This window comes from Myotis yumanensis, unplaced genomic scaffold (assembly GCF_028538775.1).
Source record: "Myotis yumanensis isolate MYYU_CA2020_CCGP unplaced genomic scaffold, mMyoYum1.0.hap1 SCAF_17, whole genome shotgun sequence".
Taxonomy (NCBI): Eukaryota; Metazoa; Chordata; class Mammalia; order Chiroptera; family Vespertilionidae; genus Myotis; species Myotis yumanensis.
The window spans coordinates 5,807,896-5,818,209 of record NW_027223768.1 but is presented as its reverse complement, the minus strand read 5'-3'; the positions used below and the strand labels follow the sequence as shown (position 1 = coordinate 5,818,209).

At 49.6% G+C, this 10,314-nt stretch overlaps 1 protein-coding gene across 2 annotated transcripts in view; it reads right to left on the bottom strand.

The window, feature by feature from the left end:
- Window positions 1-2,376: 2,376 nt before the first annotated feature.
- The window catches only part of AHCYL1 (adenosylhomocysteinase like 1), a 31,669-nt gene continuing 23,731 nt past the window's right edge, over window positions 2,377-10,314 (bottom strand). The window contains exons 7-17 of one of the 2 annotated variants that reach the window (XM_070397165.1): window positions 10,085-10,191; window positions 9,202-9,318; window positions 8,910-8,973; window positions 7,812-7,900; window positions 7,420-7,490; window positions 6,987-7,081; window positions 6,804-6,902; window positions 6,326-6,394; window positions 6,115-6,193; window positions 4,883-5,003; window positions 2,377-4,354 (exon numbers count right to left, since the gene is read on the bottom strand). In XM_070397165.1, coding sequence (XP_070253266.1) covers window positions 4,348-4,354; window positions 4,883-5,003; window positions 6,115-6,193; window positions 6,326-6,394; window positions 6,804-6,902; window positions 6,987-7,081; window positions 7,420-7,490; window positions 7,812-7,900; window positions 8,910-8,973; window positions 9,202-9,318; window positions 10,085-10,191 — 918 coding nt within the window. In that variant the 3' untranslated portion in view covers window positions 2,377-4,347. Of the gene's footprint in view, window positions 4,355-4,878; window positions 5,004-6,114; window positions 6,194-6,325; window positions 6,395-6,803; window positions 6,903-6,986; window positions 7,082-7,419; window positions 7,491-7,811; window positions 7,901-8,909; window positions 8,974-9,201; window positions 9,319-10,084; window positions 10,192-10,314 lie in introns of those variants that run through there. The other variant, XM_070397164.1, reaches the window with a different exon arrangement.

Genomic DNA, 10,314 nt, shown 5'->3' with positions numbered 1-10,314 from the left:
TGACGAGGGAGGGGGCCCGGGGAGGGGAAGCCCAGGGTGTGATCTCGAATGAGAGGGGGGAGAGAGAGAGAGAGAGAGAGAGAGAGAGAGAGAGAGAGAGAGGCCTGAGGTTAGGGACAGGAACGAATGAGCCGGGAAGTCTTGCAGGAGGGAAGGCTAGGGCATGGTGGGGCCTTGCAGGGCATGGAAAGGCGTTTGAAATTCATTCTAAGTGAAATGGGAAGCCGGTGGAGGTGTGTCCCCGGGAGGTGTTGTGGTCTGATGTCTTTTGGAGAAGAGATTGAAGAGCTGCAAGAGTGGACGAGGTTGTTGACAGGTCAGGCAATTACAGATGGAAATGATGGTGGTTTGCAAGGGGTGGAGCACTGGGTTGCTATATTTCTATATTGTGTAGGTAGATGCAACAGGACGCTCAGAGGCTGGAGAGAGGAAGAAAGAATGAGTGCTAGATTTTTGGCTTGAGAAACTGAGTGTGTGGTTGTGTTGCTTATAAAAATAGGGAAATCTGGGAGAAAGAAAAACTGGTTTATGGGGAACATCAAAATTTCTGTTTGGACATGTCCAGTTTGAGATGCTCATTGGACCTCTTAGCAGTGACGTGTAGTAACTGCGTTACTGTGCTGTGAAGTCCTTCAAGGCACTCTGTCCATCTGTCTCTCCTGAACCTCGTCTTGCTTGGCTCTCCACACCCCCAGCTCAATTCCTAGAAAGTCTCTGTGATGCAACTTTTGTATGATTTCTGCCTGGGTCCCTCCTAGTAGGTTCTTTCATGTAAATACATATTTCATCCCAGATGGGCTGGACCAAGTTCATTGGAAAAACTAAGGAATTTGCAGGGAAAGGACCAATGCTGAGGCTTCTCAGATAAAGTCAGCAAATCCCACACAACCCACACACAACTGACATCTAGTTATAATGACTGTTGTTTAGTCAAGTTCTAAGACTGACCTATCACAACCTCTGTTACCTGGCAGGGAGTTCAGACCTTGAAGACCCTATGCTGTTTTGGCTATATTTAGAATAGAGAAGATTTTGGTTCAGTAATTTCACTTCTAGTAATAGATCCTGAACTGTATCCTTAAAAATGCCAGCCAAATCCGGAGCACAAAGGCCCAATTGCTCATCAGTGAATCTTGGGGCCCACAAGTGGGTGAAGTGTAAGTGGGCTCTGGCTTTGGGAAGCAGAGTGTGGTGCACTAGGAGGTAGCAGGCACTCTGGGTTGTCAGGACTACGCAGGAAGCATGAAGAAAGTCATGGCATCGGCAGTTTGGGTCTTCCTGTCCACACCGTTTCTTCTGCTAAAAGAATTTTGCTGAGAAGTGACATCCTGAAAGTACCCTTGGGGAGCCTTAAGGTGACTTAGGAGAAGGGCCCTGAGAGCCAGAAAGACGTTGGGGTAAAATCCTAGCTCTATCAACTGTGGGGTTACTCTGCAGAGATATTTAACTTCCTCATGGCCCTGAGTTTCAGGTCTAGCACAGGATCTGGGAATATATTTTAAACCAACCTCATATGTAACTTCGATACTAGCACCTGGTTTGGGCTGTTTCCTAGAATCGATATTGGCCAGTGTGAAGCATGGATCTTGGAGTCTGACTACCTGGGTTAATTCCAGCTCTACCAAGTGAAGAGTTGCGTACCTTTGGGCAAATTACTTCACCCTACTGTCTCAATTTCCCCATCTATAAAATGGGGATAACAGTAGTACCTACCTCATGGGATTGTGAGGATCAAGCATGCTAATTGTGTAAGACATATAGGATGGAGCCACACACCACCACATGAATGTAACTAATTATTTGAGAGCTACAAGTCTTTATCCACAACTCCAAAATTAAAAAAAATTCTAAAAAATCAAAAAACTTTTCCTACTGTTTAGCAAAAATTAATTTGGCAGCAAAACCTCATCTGAACTGATGGGTGGCTATTAGTTATTTATCCCTTATTCTGTATACTTAATACACTTAATTGAAGAAATATTCACACACTTGATATGGAATGGTCCTCCACATTCCCCTAATAGGTATTATCTAATATATTGTATATTTGTATATTTCCTAACAATCAGAAGTACTCTCAATTTCAAAACACAGGGGTTCAGAAAGGGGGTTGTGGACTTATATTTCATTATCATTTTTTGGCCAGAGACCGTGTGTGACAAACCAGATGTGAGAAAATGTGCCACCTGGTGGTTGAAGTGGAGAGCCATGGTTAAAGCTCAGCGGGGTGAGGGGTAAGCAAGGTCAGAGGATCACAAAATCAGTGCCCTCTGGCCCACGATCCAGAACAATTAGAGGACTGGTCCCAGCTTAGAAAACAGGTTCTAATGAAGCTTTGCTGTTCGACCAAGAATGACACAGACTTCCAAGAAGGTCTTATCGTTTTAATTGACTTTAATGATTATTGCTCATCTGCAAGGATTAATATTGCATTCATTAAAAATCACTCAGTACAAAATAAACTTGTTCCTCCCAAGTTGCTCTCCACACGCTCCCTCTGGGCCAGACATTTCCCCACAGTGTCCTTGTTACATGGCTTGACAAAGACGGAGCCCTTACCTATTGTTCCTATGGACACAGTAATAGATCTGGGAGCAGGGGCGGCCCAGAGGGCAGTAGGACCTGGGCCCCTTCCCTCCAGCAGAGCTGGACACCCCTGTTGGCCAGGTTACTTCCCCTAAAGGATGTGGTGTTCTGATTGGCTGGTTACATGCCCTGGGAAAGGGCTGGAACCGTTAACATCTACAGAGAAGCAAGCATGGTCACACTGGCAAGGAGTGGGAAGAAACAGGAGAGGAAAAGGAAAAAAGTTTGGCAAGACCATTGTCCCCTGGTATGATATTCCTGTTTTAATGTCTGTCTCTCTGATCAATGGCGCGAGAGACGGCAATTCCTAGCACCTCGCACTGATCCTGGCCCAGTTTTGAAGGGTCACAGGCTAGAGCGAGTTGAGGATTCAGGGTCCTGGGGCATATATACTTAAAGCGCGAGACCTAAAGCTCACATGACCATGCAGAGACGCTGGAGCTGATGCACGGCACAGGGATGCAGCTCTGTGGCTTTGAGAGCCTCGTTGGGGAGTTCAGAGCGCGAGCCAGCGCGGCTGATCACTTTCTCTCCGCACAAGCTGCCCATTTAAGATCTTAGTTCAGAAAGTTTTTGTGACACTGGTCAATCAAAAGTGGTACCACTTCTGCAAACTAATGTTCTATGGGGCCTAAAGTCCCAGAAAGTTATCTGGGGCTGGCCTTCCCTCACCGTGGCCCAATGTGGATGTATCCTTCCTCCCCCCACTCTACCTCCCTTTAAATATGTTAGGTTGCAGAAGCATAGCTGACCAGAAATTTGCTCTTGAGGGATAAATCCTAAAGATAGAGCTCAGTGCTTTATACTGAGTAACGGTTCAAGAAATTCGCCTTCAGCACAAGCTGTATAGGGCAGAGCTTCGAGAATTGGCTGTTATGGCCCCAGACCACCGAAGCTATAAATTGTGGGCTAGAAACAGGGATTTAACAGAGTTTGAGACCCACATTGCTCTTGACTCAACTCTGCCCTCTTAGTGCCAAAGCTTTAAAAGAAACACTGATACCAACTAGCCACCCAAGCAGTTTCTCAGCGTTAACACTAAACATGTGTCTTACTTTTTTTTGGTACAACAGAAATAAATGCTGGGGGACAGAATTCAACTTAATAGAGTGCAGTCTGGGTTAAAAATGTGAAAAATGAGAAAGTCTGGTGGGCGTGGAGGAAGGGCTGTACTAATCCACATGGGCCTATTGGATCCCAACAAGCAACACTCACTGTGCACGTATCTGAACCAGACACACCACCTCACACAGGAGACAGGGCTGGGACATCTAGGGGGGAATTGACATGCACCACCTACGACTGGCCTACCTGGCTGGTAGGTCCCATCCCTGCTCCTCTGAAGAAGTCAAAGAGCACTGATTCAGCAGCTAAGAAGTGGGCTCTTAAGGCAATTTAGACATTGCAGATTGTTCCACCTAGAAGGCACCTTACATTTCCTGTGAGTAAGGTACCCAGTTAAGACTAAAGTCCCCAGAAATGGTAAAGAAAGACCCCCTTTCTGGGCTGGGAGAATAAAATCCTCCTTTTCTGACTAGGGTGAGGACCCCTGAACCTCAGTTTCACCTAAAGAGCCATGAAGCAAGTTCCTGTGTCATCTGCAGAACTTGGATGATGAGATGAAAAAACAAGAATGAAATTATAGAAAGAAAAAAAAAAACACCAAGAGGAAAGGAATAAGAAGAAAATAAAAGTTATTTAAAAAAGATTTCTTGTCGAGTTGTATGATTCACGTGGACTGGTCCTTGGTCACATGGTCCATTAGTATCTGTAAAGAGAGATGGGTGACTTAGCACTGTGTCTTCCACATGGGAGTCCCGGAGAATTAGAACCAGACACACTGCCCGGGTCCCTCCCAGCCAGGCTGGGTCCCTCCGGCCAGGCTGGGTCCCTGCAGTCGCTCCCCAGGAATCACGCTTCCCTGTGCTTCTACCCTTTGCTGACAATGCCATCTCTGGTCTCATCTCCTGCTCCCTGACAACAGGAGTCAGTGGTTTTCAACACTGACTGCACATTAGAATAATCTGGGAGCTTTTACAAAACAAGCCCGGCCCCATCCCAGACCAACTGTATCAGAGTCCCTAGGGGTGAAGCCCAAGCTCCAAAATTTTAGGAAACCTTTACTCTTTACATTTGCTAAGAGATATAGCATTTCTCTGCCTACCCTGTTAGTGCAGGCAGAGTTCCTGAACTCATCCAAATCAGGTATGACATTAGCTTTAGTTAAGGAAGCTGGCAGTCAGCTTGGTTTAATATCGGGGGAAAGAGCTTTTTCACTTGCTTTCCCCCAAGTTACCTGTAATAATTGGGTTTGAATGGCCCATTTTTGTTGAGTCCCAGATATTTTGCTTGGTCATCCGTCAGCTCTGTCAGGTGGGCATCAAATGATGGCAGGTGCAAGCTGGCAACGTATTCATCTAGGAAGAACAAGGTGGCGGGAGCAGACTCCGTTTCAGACATGCCTCTTGGGGTTTGCCCTCCCTACTCCCATCTGAAGCTTCTTGATAACGGACAAGGGACAGAATACCTTTGGGAGACTCTACAACTTGAAAATGTGCTTACAACCCTCGACTGCCTTCCTAGGCAGGGAGCGTCTCCCAGTCTAGCCAGAGTGCGTCTGGAAAGCCACCTCCGGGATGGCAACATGGGAAGACCTGGACCTCCCCGTCCTTCTCTGGCAAAGCTGTGGCCTCACCTCAGTGGCATGAACCACTCTCCCCTTCCTGCAGCAACTTCCCTAACCAGACTAGAGTCACGCGATGAATCACAGTGGGCACCGGGACGCTCAAAAGGGCCTTGTGTCACCAACATTTACTTAGGGTCAGGTCCACCAAGGCCTCTAATCTTAGGATCGGGCGTTTCTAAGGCCGCTGGCACAAACATTACTTTTCCATGATAAACTTCCTGGGCTATACCTTTATGAATATGATTTAAAAAACAACAACAATCTCAGGTAAGCTATTGGAGGTGATGAGAACCAGAAGTTTTTTAGGTTTTAGAAGACTGACCAACTGGGCTGATCAGGTATAGTTGGGGGGATGGGCACCACAATTCTGGAAGGTAAAGAATTGGAGAGATGTACTATGTCACACGAACACAGCACAGCTGTCCCCTGGACGACAAGAGGCTGTTTGCATAGCTACACAGAGCAGGACAGTAAAGCCCACCTTTGCTCTCTGCTTCTCACTGTGGTCCAAGCTGCCCTCAGCGGCAGACCGGGAAGTTTGCTGGACTTCCGAGGCTGCGCAGAGGAAGAGCCCCTCCTCACACCCTTTGTGCTGAGCACTCCTACTCAGTAGCTAGAATTCTCACTACATTCTGCAATGTACGCAGTATTATTGTCACTTTACTGATAAAAAAACAAACAAACTGAGGCTCATGGAGATTAGAACTTGTCCTGAGGCCCAAAGCCTCAGTGTGAGAACAGGGACTAGAACCTGCTCTGACTCCCATGCCTTCCACGGTGCTCATTTGACCAAACCACGCCACAGGCCATGACCAACAGGGGTTTCTACGGGTTTCACTCACCCATTTTCTTGGGCAGCAAGTACACGTCTTGCTTGTAGCGTCCCTCGGGTGCATTGTAGAGCTCTATCAGTGCCAAAGCCTAAGTGGGAGGAGAAGGTCAGAAAACACAAACCCTGTGCAGACGGCGACACCGCAGGGCCCTCTCCCGGGACCGCTGCTCTGGGCCCGTCCACTTGTCGCAGTGCAGGACAAGAAGCATGCTGTCACGTACCTGTGTGGTAGCCGTGATGGACAGCACAAAGGTGGGGACTGTGGAGCAGCTCAGGTTGAGCAGGCGGCCCTGGGGAGGGAAAAGGGAGCCCTGGGTGAGGGTGCTGTCCCATCGCACATGCCAGTCAGCCAGTCACACAAATGCAGGAGGGCCCTTTCTGCCCTGGACTCAGCTGGTGGAGGAAGAGTTCCCCTTCCAGGCCAGGTGTGTCTTGCTTTCTGCAAGTCCCGAGTCTGACAAGCCGAAGACTCAGTTGTGGCCAGGAAGCAGTGTGTTACTTAGTCAAAAGCAGATAGTTCTGTGAGTGATTCTACTTTGGGGACCAGACCATTTGAGAAACACATCGGTATGCAAAGACAGAGGCCCGGGAAACAGGCCCACTGTCCCCCCCCGCCCCCCCCCGCGCCCCCCCCCCCCCCCCCCCCTCAGGACCTAGCTCCATACGTGCACGGCTCTGCCGAAGCCCAGCCGGGCGTACCTCTGCCAGCAGGACGACACGCTTGCCGTCGGGCCAGATGACATGGTCCACCTGAGAACGGACCCGCTCCCACGTCAGCTCCGGGGTGCGCAGGCTGGTCTGAAAGGCAGACAGCACAGGTGACTGAATGGCTTGTGGGAAGGAAGAGGGCAAAGGCCCAGGGAAATGCGTGAGAAGCCTCACCACGTCAATTTCCGTATTGGAGTGGCCCATGTTGCACACGATACAACTGTTTTTCATGCGGTCCAGATGCTCCCGCGTCACTACGTTCTTATTTCCTGAAAGTAAAGACAGGCGGCTGAAGAGATGCAGAACAAGGCGCTGGGTGCTGTCAGTGAGAACGCGGAGAGGAGGCTCACTGGCATTAAAGGGCACGTACATAAGAAAAGACATGTACGTTGCATAACGAACAGCTCTTCAGGCGACGTTATTGGTGGTAAGACCGCGCAGTGCACGAGCCACGGGGAGAGCTCTTTGTTCTGAGGACGTGCCAAGGCTCTGAGAGCTCCTCCAGTTCAGAGCCCTGACCCCGAGCGCGGCCTCGGTAAGTGACGTCAGTCTGACCACCGTGGGGACAGCCCGAGTGAGCACTCCTGCAGGACAGCACGGCACTCACCTGTGCAGGTGATCACCACGTCCACCTGCCGGATGACTTCACTGAGCTTTACCACCCGGAACCCGTCCATGCTGGAAGAACAGGAAGGACACTGAGCAAAGCCAGGGGGCAGGGCCGGAAGCTGCCACTAACCGAGACTAGAAGTTCCTTTCTGAAGTCAGATCCAGTCCACCCCACAGGGACGGTGAGTGACAGCTATGCTCAACGACACCCACTGGCCCCCTCAGACTCCCCAAGATTCCACCCTGGAAGCGAAGAGGCCCTGGGATGGCACTGGAGGGACAGGGCGACCCCAGCCTCCTCCTCTGAGGACTCTGCAGGGAATGGGTCATGCGATCACTCACGGACTCTCAGAAACAAAGCACGCAGGGTGAACGGAGCACCGTGCTTACCAGGCCTGCAGAGCGCAGATGGGGTCGATCTCTGTGATGTAGACGATGGCTCCGAGGGCCTTGAGAGCAGCACAGCAGCCCTTCCCCACCTACCGAGCATGAGAGAGCGTCAGGCCTCAGGTCCACCAGGGCCTGGGCACCAGGCAGCAGGCTCTGTGGGAGGCGGGAACTAACTCCCTGAAGTCACCAATCATCTCGCGAGCCCTGGCACAAAGGCTCCCGCCCAGGCAGAGCGGAGATAGGTCCAGACTATGCATGCTGCGACCTTAGTCAGACATTCCCTATTGCATACAAGGGCAGGGCTTGGGGCAGTAAATGAGATCAAGGGAACAAAAGTGTTACCAGTAGGGACACAAGGCCAAGAAGAGCAACTGTAACTCTAGTTTCTTAGTCCAGAGAGACCTGGTCACTCTCATTTGAGATGCATTAAACTCAAGGACAGCCTAGCAGCACAGGAACTCCTGCGGGCCATCGCTGATGACAATGCAACCCCCTTCACCCACCCTAGCTTAGAAACAGGCAGCTCTGTGCCAGGTGGATTCACCCTCACTCCACTGCCAGGTGCTTGCGGGGCTAAAATGCGACTTAGTCCCTTGAATTAAGTCTCAAAACAGGCTGTTGTTATAAATGGGGGAAATGGCCCTAGCTGGTTTGTCTCAGTGGATAGAACATCAGCCTGCAGACTGAAGGGTCATGAGTTCGATTCTGGTCAAGGGCACATGCCCGGATTGTGGGCTCAATTCCCAGCAGGGGGTGTGCAGGAGGCAGCCAATCAATGGTTCTCTCTCATCACTGAGGTTTCTGTCTCTCTCCCTTTCTCTAAAATCAATAAAGTACATTAAAAAAAAAAAAAAAAAAAAAAGAATGGGGGAAATGATACCAACATTCCAACCCATAAGACAAAGTGGTAAAATCTGAACTTGATTCATTTCATGTCTTCATTCATAATCTGAATAAAGGACTTTTGCTATTGTTTTGAGATACGTTATCTAAGAGTATTTTAAACCTTCGTCAGTGACGCCACCCTGAGCACGCAGCCTTCACGCGGCATTTCTGGTAAGTCCGTGAAAAGACAGGCCCTGCGGCCCTGCTAGTTACCTCACCGTAGCCACACACCACCACCTGCTTCCCACCAAACATCACGTCTGTGGTCCTCTTCAGGCTGTAGAGACAGACAGGGCTCAACTCGAACGCTGTTAGCTCAAACACAGTCCCTCGCACAGAATTCAAAGTGGGGGGCAAGCCCACAAGAACTGGAGGCGGAGAGGCGGGGCTCCGTAAGGAATGGACCCAGAGGAAGAGCAGGGGCGACGACTGGAGGACTGACAGGGAGCACTGCGGCCCGCCCACGTGCACGCCCGTAGCCTGATATCCGTGCTCTTCAACCTACCCATCCAGAATGGACTCTCGGCAGCAGTACAAGTTATCGAACTTCTGTTTGGTAACAGAATCATTGACGTTCATGGCTGGAACACAGAGCTTCCCCGCTTTGGAGAGCTGATACAGCCTAAGGGAAGAAGAAGCCACAAAAACAAGACCAGTTAGCTGGTAAACAGGACGCGTGGCAAATCTGCCTAATCCTCTCCAAGCTCCATGCTGCCTCCCCAGCCTGACATGCCCTCGGATATTAGTAAACAAATGATTTCCTCGTCATCCCTCCTCACTTTCCTTGTCATTCCCCTCCCCCACACCCCCCCACCTCCGTCCCCTTTATTTGGAAAGGAAAAAAAATCCTTTCAACTGAAGAAATTTACTTCCCTTCCATAAAAGGGGATATATTTCCTTAGGCAGCATCCTCTCAATCTTTACCATGCCTACTGCTCATAAACAAAGATGATCAAAGATTCTGATTCGGTTCCCTTGTGCGTGAGAGCAACGTGCCACGTGCCCCCAACTGGGAACGCTTTTGCGAGCATCTTTAGGTACTCTGACAAGCCGAGAATATTTTGCCCAGTTTTATTTTTTGTAGCGTATCTGACACCCAGTTTCACAATAGAATTTTTTCCTATTTCAAATATGAAATTATAATACAATATTGAATACAGTTTTTCAAGACATACTCACTCCCTACCTCCCAACACAGATTGAGAATCACAGTGGAATAAGTGGGAGAGAAAAATGTGAACTAGAACCTGGAATAACTTCCTTTTAGGGTCTCCTGGATTTTTCAAAGTAAGAACTCAACACCGACAGGTCTGAAACACGCCCTGCAGCCTGACAGCCCAGAAGAACTCGCTCAGCAAGGACACGGGGCGGCTACTCCAGTCTGTTACCTGTGCACACCAGTCACGCTCTCTTCCACAATGCCTCGGATCTTCTTAAACACGTTTGGATACTTCTTATAAACCCAGTGGGTTAAGTCTCCCCCATCATCCAGGATCTACAGAACAGCCAGAAGACTTCTATGGGCATTCAGGCTGCTAGAGCTGGGGGGACCTGCGAACCACTTTCTGTGCTAGTGAGCGAGCCCTGCACGTGCTGGGAGAGCGCTGCTCCGAGCTCC